Source organism: Ahaetulla prasina, chromosome 2 (assembly GCF_028640845.1).
Source record: "Ahaetulla prasina isolate Xishuangbanna chromosome 2, ASM2864084v1, whole genome shotgun sequence".
NCBI classification, from domain to species: domain Eukaryota; kingdom Metazoa; phylum Chordata; class Lepidosauria; order Squamata; family Colubridae; genus Ahaetulla; species Ahaetulla prasina.
In genome coordinates, this window is record NC_080540.1 from 280,355,400 (window position 1) to 280,381,419 (window position 26,020).

The 26,020-nt window shown below is 43.6% G+C and overlaps 1 protein-coding gene across 2 annotated transcripts; it reads right to left on the minus strand.

Moving 5' to 3' along the window:
• Positions 1–130: 130 nt before the first annotated feature.
• Positions 131–24,820, minus strand: DNAJC21 (DnaJ heat shock protein family (Hsp40) member C21). Of its 2 annotated transcripts, none has more exons than XM_058170920.1 (12): positions 24,598–24,820; positions 17,365–17,458; positions 15,565–15,688; positions 13,421–13,543; positions 10,476–10,780; positions 8,186–8,343; positions 6,980–7,067; positions 6,613–6,768; positions 5,095–5,134; positions 3,397–3,572; positions 3,206–3,278; positions 131–596 (listed from the first exon to the last, which is right to left on the minus strand). In XM_058170920.1, the coding sequence occupies exons 1-12, from the start codon at positions 24,692–24,694 to the stop codon at positions 432–434; spliced, it is 1,599 nt and encodes a 532-aa protein (XP_058026903.1). In that variant the 5' UTR covers positions 24,695–24,820; the 3' UTR covers positions 131–431. The 2 variants fall into 2 exon arrangements, with proteins under 2 accessions (XP_058026903.1, XP_058026902.1); XM_058170919.1 differs by having other exon boundaries at positions 3,397–3,578.
• Positions 24,821–26,020: the final 1,200 nt, after the last annotated feature.

Here is a 26,020-nt window from a genome sequence, read left to right on the forward strand (position 1 = left end):
TGACAGCCACTGTGACAGCCAATCCAGGTTTGGGCTAAATGAATATTGGTAGCAAAAAAGGTGCATTTAATGTAAGGAGGACATCGCTAGATGAAATGAATAGTGCAATTTTTGAAAATAAACAGAAATGTACAGTAAAATAATTTATTTCCTTTGCCTGTACATGTAAGTTTTTACAAATCTAAGGAGCAGGAAGGCTCTCTTTATGAACAATCTGGAGGCTTTAGCCCAATTTATGAAACAAAAATACAGACACAAACAGATACTGTATCAAGTGCTGCACAGGTTCAAATGTGTTTCTGTTTATGGCTGGGCCCAGCAGTCTTCATCCCGGATAAGTCACATGGGAAAAAGCCTGTGCCTTTCTGGGCCAACAAGGTGCCTTTGGATGTGGCAATAACCCCACAGTTCTCGAGGCTTTTCCAGAAACCCTATCTGTTTCTCCGCTTTTCTTTCTTGCTTCTGCTGCTGACGGCTGTGTGAGCAGTGGAGGTGGCAAAAGCTTTGGCGTGCCCCGTAGTTTTCAGATGTTCGAACAATTTGTTCCGCGACTGAAATTCACAGCTGCAGGTTACACACTGCAAGGGGGCCTCAGGCTGTAAATGGAAAAGCAGAAGAAACCAAGACAGGAAGAATGTTATTACCATTAATGTATAGTATATGAGAATCTCGATAGAGATTTACCATTAATCTAGTATTTCTTTGATGACAGCAAAAACGTAATAAAAGAATTGATTGGAGTTGACGAAGGCCTGGTTAGAGCTACATTGGCTTCAAAACGTATTTCTACAACCTTGCAAGCAGGCAGAAAAAGGAAGCAGCCACCTCATTGAATATCACTGCCCGGTTCTCAACTATATAATGATAATGATCTATCACTATTGTTGTGTGTACACAGTGGCATAATGGTTAGAGTGCAGTACTGCAGGCTACTTCTGCTGACTGCCTGAAATTTGGCAATTCAAATCTCACCAGGCTCAAGGCTGACTCAGCCTTTCATCCTTCCGAGGTGAGTAAAATGAGGACCCAAATTGTTGGGGGCAATTTATGCTGTCTCTGTAAACCGCTTAGAGAGGGCTGTAAAAGCACTGTGAAGTGGTATATAAGTAAGTGCTATTGCTATTGCTACACTGACAGATTATGCACCAGAGACAAATTCCTTGCGTGTCTAATCACACTTGGCCAATAAAGAATTCTAATTCTAATATTGTCTCTAAACCTGGAGGGTCAATGCTCTACCAGCTAACAGTTGTTGCTAAACTTAAGATTTAAAGCTGGCCATCCTTTCTAGGAAGCTACAGATCTTGAATGATCAACAATTTTGTTCCCAAGCTGCAAGTTAGCTAAGGCAGCCCTGCAGAACAATGGGACATATATAAAAGGAGCTTAAGTCTTGGTGATTTAGACAAGTCTATGTAATTTTCTGGGTAGCAATATACAAGGGATATATTGCTCTTGTCTTTTTCCAAGATCCTTTTGGACTTCCATAGTCCACAGCTTTCATCCAAGTTATAAGCATATCTGATACAGCTTAGCTTTTTTTAAAAGAGCATAAATGAACTAGATGGAGCTATGTCAGACTATGTTCTCCAAACTTTGAGAGTTTGGAGAACATAGCAATAGCAATAGCATTTAGACTTATATACTGCTTTACAGCCCTCTCTAAGTGGTTTACAGAGTTGGTATATTGCCCCCAACAATCTGGGTCCTCATTTTGCCGACCTCAGAAGGATGGAAGGCTGAGTCAACCTTGAGCCTGGTGAGATTCGATCTGCCAAATTAGAGTCAGCTGGCAGTCAGCAGAAGTAGCCTGCAATACTGCACTCTAACCACTGTGCCACTGTGGTTCATAACCTAAGGAGAAACCTTAGGCGAGCTGTCCCAGAAGGACTGGAGGAGAGCACAACTCCTCACTCATGGAGACCCACCGGCAGGAAGCGGTAAAAGGCGCGCCAGCCAGGAAGCGGGTTGCACCAACCTTTGTTGGCACAAACGGCCTGCCCACCTCGCACTCCAGGTAGAGTCCTGCCGTGCCAGCCAGTGGGTCACCCTGAGTGAGGAGCTGCGCTCTCCTCCGGTCCTCCTGGGGCAGCTCGCCTTCCCACCGGCAGCTTCTTCTCCTGGCTGCTCCAGGAGCAGCCTCTGTCTCTTAGCCGGTGCAAACGGCCTGCCACCGCAGCCTGCCACTGTCCTCTCTGCCCCGCCAACTGCTCCTGGTGCTGCCGGGGAAGCGGCATTAGAAGAAATGTTGTTGCCGGGGGCGAGGGGATGGCGGTGGCAAAAGCAGCAGGCCAGGGCTTCCCTCCGTCCCCCTGGAGGCCTGGGGTTATGCCCGCTTGGGTGGGGAGACAGGGAAGCCCCCGCCTGCCCATCCTTGCCATCACCGCCCCCTCACCCCCGATCAATCTGCTCCTTTCGGAAATTTGCTTTTCTTCCAATGCCAAGACTTGGATCCAGAGGACTGCAGACTGCCTCTGAACACATGAAGAGTGGAAGACTCTGCTATTTTTCAGGACTGAATGCGTAAAAAATCACCCCAAGGCAAGGACTGAGTGAAAGGAAAAAGCTGCTGCCGGCTTCAGACCTGGCAGCCCACAGGCTCAGCCCAAGCTTTACAAGCTGTTGCGGTAACCGCGCAGCCTCGCCAGCTCACCAGAAAGCCCACCACATACAGACACAGCAAGAATCGGTTGAGCCAAACAGCCCTGCCTTGGAACAACGACTTTCGAGGCCCAAAACGGGGCGTAGTGGTGGTGGTGGTGGTGAAGTGCATGTGGAGGGGGGTCGTGTGCACATGCGGGGATTTGCATTGCCTTATGGGTGCCGTCACATGCACACACACACTTCCGGCACGCAACGAGAAAAAGGTTCACCATCACTGCCCTATACCATTTCAGACAAATGGTTATCCAATCTCTTCTTAGAAACCTCCAGGGTTGGAGCAATTACAACTTCTGGAGGCAAGTTGTTCCACTGATTCATTGTTCTAACTGTCTAAATGCTAGGTGACTCCCAAAGTTATAGCCCAAAGAATGGCATGGCCGGATCTAGGAAATCAAAGGGTGAGGGGTAGGGGGGCGAAGTCAACCTGAAGGACATTTTCATTCAACACAGACACAAAAAAGGGAAAGATTTTTGCCTTTAGATCCAGTTAGTACTTGATGCCAAAAAGAGTAACCTGTTTTTTTCACAGTTCATCTTTTACCTGGTCCTCTGAAGAAACTTTTGCAGATGTTTTCTTGGCCTCTTTTGCTTTCTTTCCTTTACCTTTAGGATTGCTAAAATAATAAGGAAATTCTTAGTCTCCCAGCAGATGCCACAGACTATATAAAACACTTTCACAAGTCAAAACCTTTATATTTCGTTAGCAACAACTCCCTTCGGTATCACGTTTACCTTTTCACCTCAGTTTTGGATTCTACTGTAGGCACTGAAATTTCTCCAGCATCGTCTGAATTGTAGCTTTTGCTGGCATTTTCTGATTCGGGAGATATCGTCTCTGGCTCACTGCCACTAACCGGCCTTGACTCTTGGACTTGCTGCTCAGGACTGCTGTCCTTGAACGGATCCTCCTGAGTCTGTTGGAAGAATAAGAGAGCCTTCAGAGGAACAATGGGAGATAATGGCCTCGATTTCAGACCACAGTTGAACCAAAAATTTATGTTGTTAAGTGTGACATTTTTGTTCGGTGAGTTTTGCCCCATTTTACGATTTGTCTTTCCACAGTTGTTAAGTGAATCACTGCTGTGGATAAGTTAGTAACCCAGTTGATAAGTGAATCTGGCTTCCCCCATTGACTTTGCTTGTCAGAAGCTCCCAAAAGTGGATCACATGACCCCGGGACACAACAACAGTCGTAAATATAAACCTGCTGCCAAGCATCTGAATTTTGATCATGTGATTATGGGGATGCTGCAATGGGAAAAACGGTCATAAGTCACATTTTTCAATGGCGTGGTAACTTTGGAAGGTCACTAAATGAAATGTTGTAAGCCGAGGACTATACCTGCACATCCATCATGATCACGAGATCTGCAAAGTCTGTTTGCAAGAGGAGGAAAATCATGCTAGAACTCATGCAAACCAATCTTCCCCAACCGGGTGCCCTCCAGGGTGCTACAAAATAGCCATCAACTGAGAAAAAACCCCAACCATTTGGGTAACACCTTTACGTATTTTCAACATGGGCACTGATAAATCTGTTCCCATTCAAGGAAGCCTTCAGCTCCAGCACAGAAATCATGAAGAGATTACGTTAGTGGTGAACTCTGCCGGTTCGGGCGAACTGGTAGTTCCGACCAGCAGCTGGGCCCACCCCTATCCCTGGTGCTATCACGTCCTATATAATTGCCGGTTTTTCGATGTCGCACACTTGTGCGGAAGGCATTTTCGGTTCCGGGCGAACCAGTTGTTACAGTATGTGACACACACCTCAGAGCTACGCGGTAAGCTGGGGACAAAAGTTTTACGTGCTCAGACTTTCTGAGGAAGCATCTGCCCCACCTGAAAACATTTTCAGTTTCTGAAATTGTGCATCCAGCAACCTCCTCCTGTAAGCCATATTACACTTCACAGACATTGGTCTAGTTATGGGGTCCTTGGTACTGAGCTTGGTTGTTTTCTTGCAAACATTTATTCCAAACTAGCTAATATTGGAGTACTGATTATATTACCTAGTTTGGTAATGAAATGTTTAAACAAACAAAAACAACAACAACAACCAAGCTTAGAGAGCATCAAGAACTCCATAATTCAGTCCTGAGCTACAAATATTCAAGTCTTCTGCCTTTTGAAAACATGTGAACCAAAGTTAAGATGTTCTACAAAAGAGAAAGCTGCCATCTCCATTTCCCAAAAAAAAAATGACACTATGTGGGGGGAGGCAAAGCCACAACTAGCCTTGAAAAATTAGCTACTTCTCATAAAATGCCACATTATTTCAGCAAATTTATTCAGACAGGGTATCGCTGACAATCAATGCCACATTCAAACGGAGGCAGAAATAATTCCAAAATAGTGCCACCATTGATTTTGCAGATCAGAACATGAAAACATGCAAAGGGAAATCGGCTTGAAAAAAAACCAAAAACTTACACCTGCTGTTCTTTGCTTCCTTCGCTGTTTCTTTGACAGCCTGTTAAGGACAGAAACAAAACCGCAATGTCAAAACAACCTAGTTCAACCTCCTTTGCTTGCTGAATCCCTTCTGAAGCCCTAAAGCAGTGTTTCCTACCTTGGCGGCTTTAAGATGGGTGGACTTCCAACTCCCAGAATTCCACAGCCAGCAAAGCAAAGCTGGCTATGGAATTCTGGAAGTTGGTCCACTCACCTTAAAGCTGCCAAGGTTCAGAAACACAGCCCTAGAGAAATCTTGGCTGCAATTTGAAACCTCTTCTATATATACACCCAGGGAAAATATGGAGTTTGTCCTGACCAACTAGTTGTTTTAGCCATGCCCATCTAGTAGCAGTTAATGGATTATTTCTAAGCGTTCCTGCTATAGGTAGCCTGATTCTCTTGTGATGGATTCTTATAGAGCTCTGATGGCGAACCTATGGCACGCATGCCACAGGTGGCACGCGGAGCCATTTCTGCGGGCACGTGAGCCGTCGCCCTAGATCAGCTCTACCACGCATGTGCGCACGGGGCTCCCACCGGCCACCTTTTCGCGTCTCTGTCGCGCATGCAGGAGAGGCGCACACATGCCCATGGCGCCCCCCCCCCTTCCCAGGAGTCTCCATGCAGCCTGTTTTGGATGCCAGGTAAGTACAGTGCTTGCCCAGAGACTCTGGGAGGGTGAAAAATGGGCCTACTATATGTCCAGAAATGGGCTGTTTCCAGCCTCTGGAGGGCCAGGAGAGGCCATTTTTACCCTCCTAGAGGCTCCAGGAAAGCCTCCAGAGCCTGTGGAGGGCAAAAAACAGGCCTACCAGAAGTCCGGACGGACTGTTTCTGGCCTCCAGAGATTTGGGGAGGGCTGTTTTAGCCCTCCTGGAAGCTCCAGGAAGGCCTCCAAAGCCTCCGGAGTTTGTGGAGGCCAAAAAATGGGCCTACTGGAAGTCCAGAAATGGCTGCTTCCGGCTTCCAGAGGCTTCAGGGAGGCTGCTGGCTCAAAATGGGGCACGGGGGTGGGGGGAGGGGTCGGCCACACATGCACGGAGGGGAGCGCGGGGTGGGTGTGTCGCATGCACCTCCGCAGGGGGCGAGGCAGCGCAGGGGGTGATTGTATGCGCAAGCAGGTGGGGAGTGCGTGGGGGGCATTGCATTATGGGTGTGGGCGTGCGCACATGTGCTTCTGGCATCCAAGGAAAAAGTAGTTAGCCATCACTGTTACAGAGGAAGAGGGAACCATGTTATCTGGGCAGAGAAAGGAAAGATCAATGAACTCAGAGAAACCACAAAGATTAAAGAAAAGAAGTTGAGAGAGGAATAAAAGCGAAACAGCTCAATTCAAATAGATGATTGGCTGTCTCTCGAGGGCTGGGGAAAAGGAGCATGGAATGGCACATCCTGAAAATAGGGCACCTGGCCAGCTCTCTCATGAAGCTTTGGAGACCAGAAACAACGTATGCTCTTTGGCAGTCTGAACGTCTACATATTTTCCGTAAGTACTTTTGTTTGGGCATCGGTTCTTCTGCCTCCTCTTCGCTGTTCCACCCGTTCTCATCAACCGTGGAGACAGAAAATGCTTCTTCCTCTTCTTCTAATTGCTGCCGGAGCAAAGCCACAATCTCCCGGTGTTTCTTGGACTTCTCATGGTTCTTCATCCTGCAGAGAGCGACCAGAGGGATGTTACTGCGAAGTGCAAGATCTGAGTCCAGAAAGAATGGTTGCCTTTTATTAAAAGGAAAACTGAGCAGAAGTTTGCTTGAGAAAGGAAGCCTGATGGGAACCAAAGAGGCACTTGAATAAATCAGGGAACGATGTCAGATGAAGCGTGTCCTGATCCCTTTTAGTCTGCATATAAAGAAAAACTTACGCTTTCTCGGTCTTAAAGGATTTATCACAAGCAGGACAGTAGAGCTCATCAAACAGGTTGGCGGCATCGTATTCTTCGCTTAATTTGTCTGAAAATACATAGATATATTCCTGTGTGAGACGCTTGATGATCTGACCATCTTTTCTTCTATTGTCAACATCTAGTTATGAATTTAAGTGCTTAAGTAACCAAAATAGTACATCTATGCAGGAGAGGAAGGAATCAGCGAAGTTGAAGGGAGCTTCAACAACTGCAACAGTAAAATCTCCAGGAATCACACGGAGAGAACTATATGGTCTTGTCTAGGGACCATACAATACAGGTAAACCTCGACTTACAACAGTTCGTTTAGTGACCGCTCCAAAGTTACCATGACACTGAAAAAGTGACTTGTGATCATTTTTCACAGTTATGACTTTTGCAGCATTCACGTAATCAAAATTCAGCTTGGCAGCTGGTTCATATTTATGGCCGTGGCTGCGTCCCAAGAGCATATGATCACCTTTTGCGATCTTCCCGACAAGCAAAGTCAATGGGGAAACCAGATTCACTTAACAACCGGGTTGCTAACTTATCAACTGAGGTGATTCCCTTAACAATTGTGGCAAGGGAGGTCGTAAAATGGGGCAAAACTCACGTAATAAATGTCTCACAGAAATTTTGGGCTCCACTGTGGTCGTAAGTCAAGGACTACCTCTAGTGATTGGGAAAATCAAACTCTTGATAAAAGGGAGGAATAACTACCAAATTGCAACATTGAGAATTAACACTCCACAAGTTGTGTTAACGTTTACTTAATAGTTATTACGTCCTTATTCTGGAAATCAATCGAGGCAATTAGGCGACCTAGCAAGCTATTCCCAGAAAAATAATTCACACTTTTTTTTTTTTATTTGAATTTATATCCCGCCCTTCTCCGAAGACTCAGGGCGGCTTACACTGTATTAAGCAATAGTCTTCATCCATTTGTATATTTATATACAAAGTCAACTTAATTGCCCCCAACAATCTGGGTCCTCATTTTACCTACCTTATAAAGGATGGAAGGCTGAGTCAACCTTGGGCCTGGTGGGACTTGAACTTGCAGTAATTGCAAGCAGCTGTGTTAATAACAGACTTAGTCCGTTGAGCCACCAGAGGCCCTTGCGCTTAAGAAGCAACTACTTAAGAAGCAACTACTGTAATTTTGTACCAGTTGGTCCTCACCCTCTTCTTGGTTCTCTTTCCTCTCTTCTTTTTCTTCCTCTTCTTCCTCGCCAGACCCATCTCCAAACTCCTTTTCATACTGAGCTTCCATCTGCTGCAGTTCTCGCTCTAGGTCAGACATGGTAATCCAGCTCTGCTCCTTGTACTGCTCCGCCAGCCTTTGAAAGGAAGAGGGAGGCAAAAAGTGAGGATCCTCATAGCCTGGTTTTGTGTAATACCCTAAACCAGGCATGTCAAACTCAAGGCCCATGGACTGGATCCAGCCCGGGGGGGTGCTTAGATCTGGGCCGCAGGGCCGCCCTGGAAACAGCAAAGGACTGGCCCGCGGTGCCTCTGCCAGTGAAAACAGAGCTTGGGAGGGCCGTGTGTGGCCCTCGTGAGCTCCGTTTTCTCTGGCAGAAGGTTGCACGAGGCCATCCCAACCAAAAATGGAGATTGGGAGCCCGTTTTTGCTGGCAGAGCGCTTGGGCCACCACAGGCGCTCTCGACACCAGTGACATCAAGCTGGCCACGCCCCCTGGCCATGCCCCCCCCCAGGTCAAGCCCAACCCTGATGCGGCCCTCAATGAAATCAAGTTTCACACCCCTGCCCTAAACAATAAACATGGTTAATGAAAGAGAAGAAGTTGGTCCATGTGCTAAAGAAGAGATCAAGTTCAACTATTGGTGACCTAGTAGCGATGGACATCTGATTTCCTCACCAACAAAAACCAAAGTGGTATCTTGCAGCCCTTTTTTCAAGCTTTTTGGCTAATCTACAGCCCTGTCTCCTTTTCAAATGTCTCCTTTTCTAGACAAAGGTGGCCAGATGCTGCCACCTGGTGAAGCTTACAACCTTGATTCCAAACAAGTAAAGCACTTCATGATTTAATGTCTATGCAGGCTAAATCATAGGATTTTCAAAAGCATTGGCAACCACCAGACTGAAGAAGAATGAGCTGCTGACACATTTATTGTCCTACACAAGTTGAAGCAAGAAAGCTTCTTTGGTGTAGACATCTTCATGCTGATCAGGTGTCATGAAACAGAGACCCAGTTCTGTTGTACAACTGTGGATGCTGACAAAAGGCTAGATAAGCCTTTTGTCAGCACATAACTCTTATAATCGATATTTCACTCTTCATTCTTGACTATTGCAAGGTCCTGTCTAAATATACAGAGTTCTTCTGAATAAGGAAGAAGAATCAGTGTGCTGATGACGTTACCCAGTTTCAGTAATGAAACGTCTGCAAGAAAACAACCAAGCTCAGAGAGTACCAAGAGTTCTTATCATGTTTCTCTCTGGTTGCCCAGCCTTTACAAGAACTTAATCCACACATTTATAAGCTTATTTTATTAGGATGAGTTTTAGAGGCTGTAACTGCAACAACCGGGAAGGCAGGTGGAAATTTAGAACATCAACTGCTCCTTCTACACCAATGCGGAAAGAACATTTACGAACCGTCATGCATAGAAGCTGGGACTCAATGTGCACTTGGAGAAGGAGTAGGAGGTAATCTTGGTGGAAACTCTGTGGTTTCCCAGGGACGGGGCAGCACATTCTGGAGAAGCTGAAAACAACCAAATTGCAGACCCAAATTGGATGGGGGTGGGAAGAAGAGCCACACCCTAGAACCATGATGGGAAACCTATGCAGCCATAGCTGTGGGCACGCGAACATTGCCCTAGCTCAGCTCCAGAGTGCATGTGCGAAACCTCTGGAGCCTGGGGAGAGCGAAAAACGGGCCTTCCGGGCCCACCGGTAATCTTTTTGCCATCGCACGCCAAAAGCGGGGGAGCACAGTGGGTCACGCACGCATGCACGGGGGGTCGGGGCACAGAGAGACATTGAATTATGGGTGTGAGCACACGTGCGTGTGCAAGCCCCCGTGTTCCCCCCGCTTTTGACATGCAACGGCAAAAAGGTTAGCCATCACTGCCCTAGAATCTCTCAGGATATATCTATTAGGTTAAAATGTTATGGCTTTAATCTGGCAAGATTCTGTCGATTAGGTGTAAGCAATAAGGAATTGGACTAGACTGGATTTCACCACGTGGTCTTTGAGTTTAGGCCAGATAGAAGCATCAGTTAGACAACAATTCCCAAGCTAGCATGGTTGCTAGCTACAAATTCTGGAAAGCACCCTGCTTGGAAAAAGGTTATGTTAGTTCCTGTTTTTAATGACGGTGTTGCTTTTTGGGGTCTGCACCATTTAAAAATGGTGTCCATGCAGCAAGCATGCTGCCTGGAGAATTTTGGAAATTCTGGAAAACCACCAAGGCTGAGAATCACTGGTCTAAATCGTCATACTTGGCCTGTTTCAGTTTCTGCTGCCTCCGGAGTGCTTCTGACTTCTTCGCTTTCTCGGCGTTCTGCTCTTCCAAAAGCTTCCGGTGGGCCTGAACGCGCTTGTCTCTTTTCCGCACAAAGGCTACCAGTTCACGGACCAGTTCGTTCCTCTCCTTCCTTGCTTTGTCTCGGGTTTTCTTGTTCTCCTTTTCCATGGCTCTCTTTTCCCAGCGGTTGGACGCCTGCCGAGTGTCGTATTCTTCCTTCCATGCAAAATTCTTCTGTGTACAGAAACTCTGCCAGTACGCATAAAAACAATGGACCACCTAATTTGGAAGACAGGGAGAAAACAGAAACATTGACATTGGCAAACAATTAAAGGTAAAGGTTCCCCACACACATATGTGCTAGTCGTTTCCGACTTTAGGGGGCAGTGCTCATCTCCGTTTCAAAGCCGAAGAGCCAGCGCTGTCCAAAGATGTCTCTGTGGTTCATGTGGCCGGCATGACTAAACGCCAAAGGTGCACGGAATGCTGTTACCTTCCCATCAAAGGTGGTCCCTATTTTTCTACTTGCATTTTTAACATGCTTTCGAACTGCTAGGTTGGCAGAAGCTGGGACAAGTAATAGGAGCTCACTCCGTTAAACAGCGCTAGGGATTCGAACCGCTGAACTGCCGACCTTTCGATCGACAAGCTCAGCGTCTTAGCCACTGAGTCACTGAGTCACCGCATCCCTGGCAAACAATTAGAGGAGCCCAATCACAAGGCAGTGATTTTGTTAAGGTCATTTATTAAAACTGAGTCTGCACATTTAACTTACAGCACATGGTAGCAGATAAACTATTTATGCGGTGAGGCCAACATTGTGGAAGGTTTTTTTTCCCTGTATTGACTTAACATTTTTGAAAAGTAGACGCAATAGCCAAACTGAAGTGCCATGCTGCATGAGAAGGATGATGGTGTTTTGGTTTCTTTTTTTGCATTTTCACTAAGGATGCCTGCACTTTGAAAAGGGTTTAGAAAAATGGTTCTGGGTGTCACACAAGTGTAGCATTTCCCTGCTCATTAAAAGAACTACATCTTTTTTATGGCTTCCGCGTAAGCATGTAAAAGATGCAGCTGCTTTAACCTGTAGCCAGCTGCCCAGCACCAAAATTGCAATCATGTGACCGCAAAGGGTGGTTATACTGTATAATGGTCGTAACATTGAGGGAAGTCATTTTTTTCCCCTCAAAGTCTGTTAACTTGAAACTGTTGTTAAACAAACGGTCGTAATTTGAGGACAACCTGTATTCCTTTGCCGATACGTTCACACAGAGGCTATTGGAGCAGCTTTGCATTCCTTTGGATTTGGATTTATGCACTGAACAAGAAGTGAGACTAAATCAGTTTTTTTTCCCCCCGCTGAACAATGTTAGAAAGTGGTCCCCGCTCCTGAACTTTGCAGGCCTTCTATCTATGTAAAGAATTAAACTAGACCCCCTCAATAACTTTTACTGTATTTTTTTCTCCTCCTTTATACGAGTTTGCTACAGATCATTGTTTACAAAGGAAAAATGTATGTGACTTTGGTATACAAGTAATCTTCTTTACAAACCCTGGTAAGACCAGAATTCTTTCATGGGAAAGTTCATTGGCTCCAAATTCTGCAAAGCCGTATCCTTTACATAGCTGCCATAAGACACAAAATATTTGAAATAATAGAAAATATTTGTAGTTTGGGATTTTTAGATTTTGGCAGTGGTTTGCTCTCCAAGCTTGTTTCAATTTAGTTTCTGAACGTTTCGTTACCGGTCAAGGTAACATCTTCAGAAGGATTTTCTTGTCCTAATCCTCATTTAAGGCTCACGAGGACAAGAAAATCTTGCTGATTATGTTACCTAGTCTTGTAACGAAACGTTCAGAAACTATCGTATTTTTCAGAGTATAAGACGCACCTTTTCCCCCCAAAAAGGAGGGTGAAAAGCTGGGTGCGTCTTATACTCCGAATGTAGCCCCGCCCACCTTCTCAAACGGAGGTTTCAGAGGCTGAAAAAAGCATCAGAAACGAAGCTTCAGAAAAGGAGCCCCCAAACAGAGCTTCAGAGGCTTTTTTTCTGAAGCTGTTTTGGAGGCTTTCAGAGGCAGGAAAAAGTTTTTTCTGAAACAGAGTTTCAGAAGTTTCAGAGGCAGAAAAAAAAGGCCCAGAGCTCACAACCAAGGAATCTGTTGCTAAAATTCACCTCTGGGAACAGCTGATTGGGGGTATTCCGGGAGGCCAATCCATCTGCCAATCAGCTTTTTTCTTATTTTCCTCTCCAAAAACTAAGGTGCGTCTTATACTCCGGTGTGTCTTACACGTCTAATACGGTAAATTGAAACAAGCTTGGAGAACAAACCACTATCAAAAACACATGATATCTCTGTTACATAAGAACTTTTATGTTCCACTCCAAATAAGAGCTACGTGAGAGCAGCCTCAGTGCTCCCTCGGTTCAGAAACAGGAGACTAGTGGAGTAACAAGTAGAATCTGGAAGTGCAGCACTCAACAAGAAAAGATACAAGTGGAAGGAATTTTCCAACTTTGGTCTCAGGCTGAAATGCTGATTTCTCTCCACTATAACGACATTCTTCCTTTTTCTTTAATTAAGGAAAAGATAAGTCAAAAACTTATAGATTATTTGGTGAAGAAGTGGGTTTCGCGTATTTTTACCAATGGTTCGCTGCGCATGCGCACACCCACTTCATGGACACACCTTCCACATATGCACTTTGCTCATGCGCACGCTTTCTGCACATGCACCCAGCCTCAAAAACGTGTCTAAATAGGATGGCGTAGTGCCGGGGCGGGCAGGGGGGGCGGGCCCCACCTGCAATCTCCGCTACCGGTTCGCCGAAATTGGTTGAATCCCACCTCTGATTTGGTACCATCTGTGCTGACCCTAACAAGGCAACTGCCCAACCGTGAGTTTCAGAGTTGTTACCGTATCATAGTCGCTCTGAGAGTCTCCAAAGTCTGGAAATCCTTCAAAGTCTTCATCGACGATGGATTCCTTTTCTTCCTTTGCAATCATTTCGAAGACGTGCCGATACACTGCATAGAACCCCTGAAACAAACAATAGGATCGTTCAGAGAGAAAACAAGGCTGGTTCATTGCAGAGGGCAACCGAAGACCTCAGCAGAACGATGTCTGGAATAACGGCTTTGTTTACTGAGCTGCCGACAGTGAGATCTCCAGCCAGGTTCTTGTCTTGAGAGCCAATGTTGCTTTGAGGTGAATCAGACAGGCATTCGTGTTTGAAAACGGAGCTGGTAGACCTAAAGGTATCACCTCCTCATATTTGTAATGGCGTAAAATTGTTGTTATCGCCTTCCACAAATAAATGACTTCTCTCCAGCAGGTGAATCAGCAGAATAACAGAGTTAGATGGGACCTTGGAGGTCTTCTAGTCTGACCCCCTGCTCAGGCAGGAAACCCTATACCAGGGGTCTCCAACCTTGGCAACTTTAAGACTTGTGGACTTCAACTCCCAGAATTCAGCAAGGCTGGCTGAGGAATTCTGGGAGTTGAAGTCCACAAGTCTTAAAGTTGCCAAGGTTGGTGACCCCTGCCCTATACCATTTCAGACAAATGGCTGTCCAATCTCTTCTGAAAAAAAAACTCCAGGGTTGGAGTATCCACAATTTCTGGAGGCAAGTCATTCCACTGATTAATTGTTCTTGTCATGGTCACCGCAGAACCTGGTTCAGAGGAGGAGGAGGAGGAAGAGGAGGAGGAAAAGGAGCTGGAACTGGGACTGGGACTGTCCGACAGGGAAGGCACGCTAGGGGTTGAGGACAACGCTGTCCCGGGACCCTCAGGCATTGGGGGAGGAGGTCGACCAGACGGAGAGCTGTCTGCCTGCATAGATGCAGAGGACGATCAGCTGCTGAGAGGCAGTGGTGCTGATAGGCAGCTAATCTCCTTGATGAGGAACAACTGTCTATTCCACTCTATCCAAGGGCAAGGAGAGTGGAGCATAGGCAAGCCCAGAGAAGAGTCGCCTCCACCCCTCCTCACAAGGAACACCTGGAGGGGAGTAGCAATAGCACTTAGCTTTATATACTGCTTCACAGCACTTTACAGCTCTCTCTAAACGATTTAGAGTCAGCAAAATTACCCCCAACAATCTGGGTCCTCATTTTACACACCTCGGAAGCAGGGGTGAAATGCTCCCGGTTTGGACCAGATCGTCCCATCTGGTAGCGATGGGTGGTTCAGAGAACCGGTAGCAAAAATATCTGCCCCCACCCCCAGCCCATGCCTAGCTGAGCCACACGATCATCAGAGGTTTCGGTTTTTTTTACTTTTAAAAGCATTTTTTCTTCAGCTGAAAAAAATGCTTTTCAAAGTTAAAAAAAAGCCTCTGATGTTCACGTGGCTCAGCTGGGATCGTCAGAGGAGCCTTTTAAAAGCATTTTTTCTACAACCTCTTCAGCCAAAGAGCTGAAGAGGTTGTAGAAAAAATGCTTTTAAAAGGAAAAAAAAGTTGGCCACACCCACCCAGTCACATTACCCACCACCACCAAGCCACACCCACAGAACCAGTACTAACAACTTTTACATTTCACCACTGCTCGGAAGGATGGAAGACCTTGAGCCTGGTGAGATTTGATCTTGCAGGCAGCTGGCAGTCAGCAGAAGTAGCCTGCAGTACCGCACTCTAACCACTGCGCCACCGTGGCTCATAATTTAAGGAGAAGCCTCAGTATTTGCCAAAAACAATTGATTGCTTTGGCTTACACTCCCCCACATTGGCTGAGGAATTCTGAGAGTTGAAGTCCACAAGTCTTAAAGTTGCCAAGGTTGGAGACCTCTGCTTTAGGTCATTTTCTGAAGCTTGCACTTCAATGACACACAAAGTAATAGCGGAGAGTAGGGCAGCTATTTGCCAATTCCACTCAGCTTAAGACTAAAGTGTAGCTCAATGGCTGAGAAGGGCATTCTAGAAGATGGCGGCATTGTTAGGTGTGACCGCATCTCAGTCTGGAACCTGTTGGCTCACCACCAATAGCAAGATGCTGTGCTGATCTCAGGGGTCACCCAAAGGTAAATGTTACTTGCTCAGGTGAGCTCTTAAGCCTGACCTTTTTATCATCCTCATAGCCGGAATAACACGTAACGGTGAAGTACTGGACTAAATCCAGACTGTCATCTTGATATCCTCCATCAATGCCTCCTTTCAAAAGAGCTTCCCTGTGGTTGTCGTACCTACAAAACAAAAAGAACAAACTAACTGAAAAGAAGCAAAATCAAAAGACGTTAGTAGAAGAATACAAGAGACCGGAATTAGAATTACAGAAAGAACCAAACAAAAAGATTTTTTTTAAAAAAATCAAACGGAACTAACAAAACATAAAATGAATCTACTAGACAAAGAAGAATTGGCACACACACAAAAAATCAAAAATGCTAAACAGAATTTTTATAAAAATGCGAATAAACCAGGAAGATGGTTGGCAAATAAATTGAAAACAGAGAAAGAGAAGAAATTGATACATAGATTGGCAGATGAGAAATGAACCTTACATTACCAAAATTAGGATAAAAATAATAACAATTCAAGACTATTATGAAAAGCTATATGAGCAAGAGAAAGTTTCAGAAGAGAAAATTCAACAATATTTGGAAAAAGCGGAATTACCTAAAGTACCAGAAACAGTGAAAGCTATGTTAAATGCATGAATATCAATGATGGAATTGTCAGAAGCGGTTAAGAGACAAAAGAGCAATAAAACACCAGGACCAGATGGACTACTGGCAGCATTTTGTAAATATTTACAAGATACTCTAGGACCATCAATGTTGGAAGTTTATAATGAAGTATTGATTGATGCGAAAGTACCAAATTTGTGGATGGAAGCAAACATTACCCTGATTCAGAAAGAAGACTCAGATTTAATGCAGAGAAAAAAATTATAGGCCCATATCCTTACTGAATGCTGATTATAAAATATAACCAATAATAGCAGAGAAACTAAAAAGGGTTTTACCCTTCCAGAATACCCAAGAGAAATATTTCCGGCTTCCTTTCTATCTTCTGCCTAGTTATTTCTTCCAGCCATATTTTTATCTTACACCAGAATGTCCCAATCTTAGGGCAGGTCCACCACATGTGATAGAACATCCCTCGTTTGTGACCACACCTCCAACAATCCAGGGACCAGTTCAAGAACATCCTGGCCAATCTCGCTGGTGACAGATGCCATTGGTAAAACATTTTGTAAAGGTTCTCCTTATAAGCAGCTGACATTGTTAGTTTGTAGTTTCTCTCCCATAATCTATCCCATTGATCCAAATGAATGTTGTGTCCAAATTTTCTTGCCCAACTAATCATTGTTTCTTTCACGGTTTCTTCTTCCATTTTGAATTTTAACAGGAAATTATGTGTTTTTGTGATCTTTTTTTCCTCCGGATCCTAATAATATCTTACCAAGTTCCAATTGTTCTCTATAGATACCTTATTGTTCCCTGTCTTTTAGCTTTTTAATTTTTTCCTGTATATTTATTTTATAATGAAACTGAACTAAGAATTATGGCCAAAATAATAATAAAAAAAGATTTAATTATCTCTGTGCTGCCACCTGGCCTGCCAACCAATTTAAGAATTGTCAAGCTTTGTAATGGGGAGGGGGTTGGGAGATGAAAAGCTTTGGATGTGGTTATTTGGATTGGAAGGGAAAATTTTATTCTATGTTTGGTTTATGTATAACAATACCTTGTGATTGACCCGGGAAGCGGGGGGGGGGGAGGGGGGGGGTTTGGGAGGGAGGGGGGAAAAGGGGGAAAATGTTTTTGTTTTTTAAAACTCTTTCAATAAAAAAAAAAAAAGAATTGTCAAGCTTTTATCCAAGGGCAAAAAAACTTGAGTGGAAGGCAAAACTTACCACGCTCTCTCCTGTGCATCACTCAGCACATCATATGCAGCCTGGATCAGCTTGAACTGTTCTGCTGCTTCCTCTGCATTGTCTAGATTTTTATCTGCAATGTCAACGAAGCAGAATCGAATCAATGCATCCCAAAACAGAAACAACCCCTCCACAAGGAGCCTTGGGAAATCCATTGGTGATTATCAGAAGTTAAGAAGCCAAAAGAAAAGCACAATTCCTGGCTCACATTTCCAACCTACGTGTTTCTGTTCTAGCACATCCCACTAGACTTCAGTTGGGTAACACATTTGAGGGCTCCTCTCTTAATTTATTTGGAAATAAACTCTGTTATTTCCAATAGAATCCAGTTCCCCAAAAAGAATGCTTAAGCTCAGAATGGAACAATAACTGCAACAAGAATATCTGCAACAATATAGAATAGAACCACAGAGGTGGAAGGGACCTTGGAGGTCTTCTAGTCCTGCTCAGGCAGGAAACCCTACACCATTTCAGACATATGATTATCCAATCTCTTCTTAAAAACTTCCAGTGTTGGAGCATTCACAACTTCTGGAGGCAAGTTGTTCCACTGATTCATTGTTCTAACTATCAGGAAATTTCTCCTTAGTTCTAAGTTGCTTCTCTCCTTAATGAGTTTCCACCCATTGCTTCTTGTCCTGCCCTCAGGTGCTTTGGAGAATAGCTTGACTCCCTCTTCTTTGTGGCAGCCCCTGAGATATTGGAACACTGCTATCATGTCTCCCCTAGTCCTCCTTTTCATTAAACTAGACCTACCCAAATTCCAGCAACCGTTCTTTATGTTTTAGCCTCCAGTCCCCTAATCATCTTCGTTGCTCTTCTCTGCACTCTTCCTAGAGTCTCAACCAGTGGTGGGATTCAATTTTTTTTTTACTACCAGTTCTGTGGGCTTGGCTTGGTAGGTGTGGTGTGGCTTGGTGGGATACTGTAAAATCTCCATTCCCTTCCCACTCCAGGGGAAGGTTACTGCAAAATCCCCATTTCCTCCCGATTAGCTAGGACTCGACAGGCAGAGAATAGATGGGGGTGGGGCCAGTCAGAGGTGATATTTACTGGTTCTCCTTCCTGCTCAAAATTTCCGCTACCGGTTCTCCAGAACTGGTCAGAACCTGGTGAATACAACCTCTGGACTCAACATCTTTTTTACATCGTAGCGATGCAGAATATGTTCCAGTATCATCTGTTGATCAGAAGTTTAGACAGCCATGCTTTTTTCAGAATATTCCACTTTGTCCCCTGCTAAAGTTTGTGTTTCTAAACAAATCAGCTAATATTCCCTGCTTTACTGGGCAAGTTCTGTTTTCACTGGACTGGGTTTTTTTTTCCCTTCAAGAGAGTTTTGGATCTTGTTCATCTCTTGGCAAACATAAGGCTACAAATGTAGTGAATGAGTTTGCCATTGGCATATAGAGATTACCATGATCTTTATTCATAGATAAGCCACCAAAGGCATAGTCAGATAAATAAGTAAACGAATGCATGGCTGAATAAAAATGTTAAAAATCTTTTTGAAATTTAGATGGAGCCTAACGCATTTACTAATTGGTTTGCCATTCATTTGCTGTAATGTATTCAATTGCACACAAAAAGGAGGCATCCAAAGCAGTAAAACAATTGTCTAGGCCAGTGGTCTGCAAACTTGTTCTCTTTTAAGACTTGTGGACTTCAACTCCCAGCAAAGCTGGCTGAGGAACTCTGGGAGTTGAAGTCCACAAGTCTTAAAAGAGCCAAGTTTTGCAGACCCCTGGTCTAGGCCTGATTGCTATTTAAAAATTTAAAAATCAATGGATTCAGGATTAATGCATGCTGAATAACGTTATGATGCACATACTGTACATAGAAAACAGTAGAAGATAATGTGGCATTAAGGCATGACAAGATCACTTTATTTTTCAGTAAAGAGTTGCAAGGAAGGTCTGCAGTTGAACTTCTGTTGCAAACATTATTTTCATTACCTTTTGGCTGCAATTCTACGATTGCTTATCTGGGTCAGCCGGATTTATTTTTGAATAATCATATAAAGGATTTTCTACGGCCAGGTGGGTTATTAAATTGAAATTATATTTAAGAAGCATCTTAACAAAGCCTTGCTGTCGGACAGACTTATTATGACCTCATGAAAACCACTCATTACCAAACTATGTTAATTAAATCCTGCTGGGGTTTAATTAATAAGAGTACCAGTACAAACAATCAGGCTGTTGATTACCCGGCTTACATCCAATAGAATTTGTATTTGCTTAGAGATGAATAAACACCAACTTCTATAGACTAATATAGTAATAAATCCCAGATTTATTATTTATTCATTCATTGATTCATTCATGGGCTAAATTGGAAAGCCAAAAAAAAAAAACATTCTAGAAGTTATTAATAGGAAGCTATTTCCATTCCACAGCATATGGATGGCTCCATATAAACACCAGGAATCAAGCTTGATTGAGCTACTTCTGCCTTGAGAAGTAACTAAAAGTAGAACACACCTAGAATCATAAAGGGTATGTGTGTGTACTCTGTCTGTCTATGTGTGTATAGCAGGGGTAAAATCCAGCAGGTTCTGACAGGTTTTGGAGAACTGGTAGCGGAAATTTTCAGTAGTTCAGAGAACCTGCAAAAACCACCTCTGGCTGGCCCCAGAATGGGGTGGGAATGGAGATTTTGCAATATCCTTCCCCAAGGAGTGGGGACGGAAGGGGGATTTTGCAGTATCCTTCCCCTGCCACGCCCACCAAGCCACGCCCACCAAGCCACACCACCCCCACTAAGCCACGCCCACAGAACCGATAGTAAAAAAAATTGGATTTCACCACTGGTGTATAGCTATAGACTTATATACCACTCAGATGGAAGGCTGAGTCAATCTTAAGCCTGGCGAGATTCAAATTGACAAATTGCAGGCAGCTGGCAGTCAGCAGAAATATCCTGCAGTACTGTATTATTATTATTTATTATTTACATTTATTTATTTATTTATTTATTATTTACATGTATTCCAACCACTGCACCACTGCGGCTCATATGCATATATATGTATATACATACACGTATACAATATAATTCTATTATATTGGTCAATATAATAGAAAAATCCAAATGATATACTAAATTTCATTTCAAAAGCTTAGCACGGTGAAAAGTAGCGAGTGGTTAAATTGCAGGATAAGCACCAGGCAGGATATACAACTAGCAACCAATACATATTATAAACTATTGTCTTTGAACCCTGAGCACCAAGACATTAGTTTGTTGAATGAGAAGCTAAATGTTTTCAAAGGAAAAAAACCAAGAAAGTCCTTTTGAAAAAAAAGAAAAGAAAGAAGAGCACCTTTGGAGCAGCCCTGACCTAGATGATTGAGAATCTCTGCAGACAACTGCTATTAATCAAATCAGGGAAACAAACTGTTAATTGTTTTTAGTGGCACTAATTCACAGGTAAGGAGGGAAAGGAAGAGGATCTCAATCACTTTGAGGTTCTTCTTCTCAAATGATCGAGTAATTTTTTCCAGTTGTGTGCCTTCCAAATATCTATACAGGTAGCCCTCAACTTACAATAGTTCATTTAGTGACCATTCAAAGTTAAAACGACCATGAAAAAAGTGACTTATTACTGGATGTCACATTTTATGACCATTGCAGCATTCCCCACAGTCAATAAAGAAACTAGATTCACTTAACAACCAATTTAACAACTGCAGTGATTCAGTTAACAAAAGTGGCAAGGAAAGTCATAAAATAGGGCAAAACTCACTTAATAAATTTCTCACTTAGCAAACATAAATTTTTGCCTCAATTGTTGTTATAAGTAGGGGATTACCTGTACAATATTATCTTTATAGCATAAATATATATATATATATATATATATATATATAGGTCTTTGTTTGTTCGGGTTTTCTCCCGTGTAAGATTGGAAGTGTCTTGGCGACGAAGTCTCATTCGTCATCTTCAGGCTTCAACCGTGCTTCTGGGAGCAAGGTGTGATCGCAGCAGTTTCTTCCTTTTAACTAGACTGGATGGGGGTTTTTCTGTGCTCTGATTGGCGGGGGGTGTGAGAGACTGACACCCACTACGAAGATGTAGCACGACCACGAACACGAAGCCAAACAGCAGCAGTGCAGCTCACCAGCTCAAATCCCCCTGCAGCACAGATTAGACTGAGCACAACCAAGCCCCCACCAACACAGGACACACCCCAGCCAATCAGAGCACAGAAAACCCCATCCAATCAGAGCACAGCCAAGCTCCCACCCAATCAGTTCAAACCCCACTAGCAGTTAAAAGGAAGAAACAGCTGCGATCACACATTGCTCCCAGAAGCACGAAGCTGAAGCCTGAAGATGACGAACATTTCCAATTTTACACAGGAGAAAACCTGAACAACCAAAGACCTACATATATATATATATATATATATATATATATATAATATAATTCTATTATATTGGTCAATATAATAGAAAAATCCAAATGATATACTAAATTTCATTTCAAAAGCTTAGCACGGTGAAAAGTAGCGAGTGGTTAAATTGCAGGATAAGCACCAGGCAGGATATACAACTAGCAACCAATACATATTATAAACTATTGTCTTTGAACCCTGAGCACCAAGACATTAGTTTGTTGAATGAGAAGCTAAATGTTTTCAAAGGAAAAAAACCAAGAAAGTCCTTTTGAAAAAAAAGAAAAGAAAGAAGAGCACCTTTGGAGCAGCCCTGACCTAGATGATTGAGAATCTCTGCAGACAACTGCTATTAATCAAATCAGGGAAACAAACTGTTAATCGTTTTTAGTGGCACTAATTCACAGGTAAGGAGGGAAAGGAAGAGGATCTCAATCTCTTTGAGGTTCTTCTTCTCAAATGATCAAGTAACTTTTTCCAGTTGTGTGCCTTCCAAATATCTATACAGGTAGCCCTCAACTTACAATAGTTCATTTAGTGACCATTCAAAGTTAAAACGACCATGAAAAAAGTGACTTATTACTGGATGTCACATTTTATGACCATTGCAGCATTCCCCACAGTCAATAAAGAAACTAGATTCACTTAACAACCAATTTAACAACTGCAGTGATTCAGTTAACAAAAGTGGCAAGGAAAGTCATAAAATAGGGCAAAACTCACTTAATAAATTTCTCACTTAGCAACATAAATTTTTGCCTCAATTGTTGTTATAAGTAGGGGATTACCTGTACAATATTATCTTTATAGCATAAATATATATATATATATATATATATATATATAGGTCTTTGGTTGTTCGGGTTTTCTCCCGTGTAAGATTGGAAGTGTCTTGGCGACGTTTCGACGAAGTCTCATTCGTCATCTTCAGGCTTCAGCTTCGTGCTTCTGGGAGCAATGTGTGATCGCAGCTGTTTCTTCCTTTTAACTAGACTGGATGGGGGTTTTTCTGTGCTCTGATTGGCTGGGGGTGTGAGAGACTGACACCCACTACGAAGATGTAGCACGACCACGAACGAAGCCAAACAGCAGCAGTGCAGCTCACCAGCTCAAATCCCCTGCAGCACAGATTAGACTGAGCACAACCAAGCCCCCACCAACACAGGACACACCCCAGCCAATCAGAGCACAGAAAACCCCATCCAATCAGAGCACAGCCAAGCTCCCACCCAATCAGTTCAAACCCCACTAGCAGTTAAAAGGAAGAAACAGCGCTGAAGCCTGAAGATGACGAATGAGACTTACACTTCCAATTTTACACGGAGAAAACCCGAACAACCAAAGACCTATATATATATATATATATATATATATAAATATATATAAATATATATAAATATATATATATATATATATTAGTGAGTCACTCAGGGTCATTGAGAGTAGAATGACATAGCAGTTTTAATTTATTACAGGTAGTCCTCGGTTTACCGTTTATTTAATGACCATTCAAAAATACAACTGTACTGAAAAAAGTGAGTTATGATCATTTTCCACACTTGTGACCCTTGTAGCATCCCCAGGGTCACGCGATCAAAATTCAGATGCCTGGCAATTGGTTCATGTTTATGACAGTTGCTGTATCCCAGGGTCATGCAATTCCTTTTGCGACCTTCTGACAAGCCAAGTCAATGGGGAAGCCAGATTCACTTAACAACCAGGTTACTAACAACTGCAACGATTCACTTAACAACCACAGGAAGAAAAGTTGTAACAAAATTCCCTTAACAAAATGTTTCACTTGGCAACATAAATTTTGGGCTCAAACGCAGTCATAAGTCGAGAACTACCTGTACTATTATTGCTTTTTTTGTTCAAGAGCTCAAGGTAGCATGCAAACATCTTCTCCTATTTTTCTTTTTTTTTTAAAAAAAGTTTTTTATTTTAAACACATTAAAACAAAACACACACATACAAATTTATATACAAATTTATATATGACTGTTTCTTATCAGCTCATTCAGAGCGGTCCTTTCTTACTATTTACACATGTTTACATTTACACAACTCAATCCTAGTCTACTTTTATTATCTATGTTCATTTATTTCATCTACATTTTACCATGTTAATCATTTTTCTTATCTTTCCTATTTTCTTACCTTTCCTATTTTCCAACCATTCATACCATTTACACCACACGTTATAATATTCTATATCCTCTTTTTCCTTGAGTTCTTTTGTTAAATTGTCCATTTCTGCGCATTCTAGATTTTTTTTTAATTAGATCTTCTTCTGTTGGTGGGTTTTCCTTCTATTTTTCTAAACTCCTGAATGGCCAACCCTGTAAGGTAGGCTACGCTAAGGAAGAAAGTGACCGGCCGAGGGGTTTCCATGGCTGATGGTGGCTTGAACTGCCCTCACTCCAATACCTAGAGCAGGGGTCTCCAACCTTGGCAACTTTAAGACTTGTGGACTTCAAGTCCCAGAATTCCTTGAACTGTCCCCACTCCAATACCTAGAGCAGGGGTCTCCAACCTTGGTCACTTTAAGACTTGTGGACTTCAAGTCCCAGCAAAGCTGGCTGAGGAATTCTGGGATTTGAAGTCCACAAGTCTTAAAGTCGCCAAGGTTGGAGACCCCTTGATATTACCCTGCTGGACTACAGTTCCCATCCTGCCCAACATCCAGCTGGTGCCCGTGGTTTTTATCCCACCCTTTTTGAGAAAGGGCAGGTCGGAGGAGGCCTCGGGCGGCCTTGAAAAAAAAAGACCACAAAAAACCGCTTTGGGGCTCCGGCCGGGTGAATGCATACCTGGATGCCAGCGGAGGGCCAGCTTCCGATAGGCTCGCTTGAGGTCTTCATCGGACGCGTCGCGTTTCACGCCCAGCACTTCGTAGTGACACTTCATGCTCGGGAGTCCCAGGGACTGACCCAGCTTAGCGGCCGACCACCTTCTTCCCCCTGGCCGGCAACCTGCACGTGAGGACCGCAGTGACGACAGCCGGCGGAGGAAAAGGGGTGGGGGGGGAAGGACCGGAAGAAGCACAAGCGGAGGCCGAGCTCCTCCTAGCTCCTCCGGGCTGGGAGGCGGAACTGACGGAAGGCGCGGGAAGGATCTCTTGGATGGAAGAGAAGGTTTCAATGGCGTGCGTGGAACGTCGAGGACGTGAACGTTCCGAGACCGCCGAGCTGGGTTTGAAGTCGTGGAACGTTGCGGGACCGAACGTTCCAGGGTCGCTCGGCCGGGGAGGGGCGGCGTTCGGAGCCGCCTCTTACCTCGGATCAGAACGAGGGCGGTGGTCGTGCCTGCTTTTTCCTCAAATCGGAATTGCCAATGCGGATTCGGGACCGCAGCTAGTCTTCGATTTACAACCGTTCATTTAGTGACCATTCAAAGTCACTAAATTAGGGACTTTAGTGACAGACTTGGGACCGTTTTTTCACTTAAACCACCGTTGCGGCGTCCCCTGTGGTCACGTGCTCAATATTTGGATGTTTGGCAATTGATTGATATTCGTAATAGTAACAAGAATTGGAAGGAACCTTGGAGGTCACCTAGTCCAACCCCCTGCTCACGCAGATCTGTACCACGAGGGCTGCGGTGTCCCTGGGTCATGTGACCCCCTTCTGACAAGCAAAATCAATGGGAAAGGCAAATTCACTTAACAGCTGTGTTACTAACTTAACAATTCCTGTTAACAAGAAGTAATGATTTGTTTACTTTGGCAAGAAAGTTTGTAAATGGGGCAAAACTCACTTAACAAATGTCTCACTTAGCAACATAAATTGTCGTAAGTCAAGGACTACCCGTATTTCTGTAGTGTGGACAGAGGAGTTGGATACCAAGGGCTCGTTTTGCGCATCAAATTAATTTCACTGAAAGCAAGGCTAACTTTCTAGCTGTAAAGCGACAAAAACATAAAAAAAAATTAACATCCGTGATCCTTCCCCCCCTCAAAATCTGTTCTTAGATTCTGGTGATGAACACCTTGTGCAGAAATTGAATCACTAATTGTCTTTCCGACTAGTCTAACCTATTCGACTGTTAGAAATTGAAACAGGGCAGTTTTGTCACCTGCTTTACAATGCTATTTGGCAGAAGGGCAAGAAATATTGGACATTATGTGTGTCTATTTCTGCTTATAGGATACATGGATTATTAGTGTTATTTTGTAATTAGTTGATTTGACAAATAATAAAACTCTTAACAGGAATTAAGAGGGTTTTTACTATT

What these genes read in the sequence shown, in the direction of transcription:
- DNAJC21 (XM_058170919.1), bottom strand. Translation starts at nt 24,694, where the DNA reads ATGAAGTGTCACTACGAAGTGCTGGGCGTGAAACGCGACGCGTCCGAT. An exon ending in GGCCCTCCGCTGGCATCCAG is followed by an intron (nt 17,459 to 24,597) that starts GTATGCATTCAC and finishes TTGACATTGCAG; the next exon opens with ATAAAAATCTAGACAATGCA. An exon ending in GCTATGAGGATGATAAAAAG is followed by an intron (nt 13,544 to 15,564) that starts GTCAGGCTTAAG and finishes TGTTTGTTTCAG; the next exon opens with GGGTTCTATGCAGTGTATCG.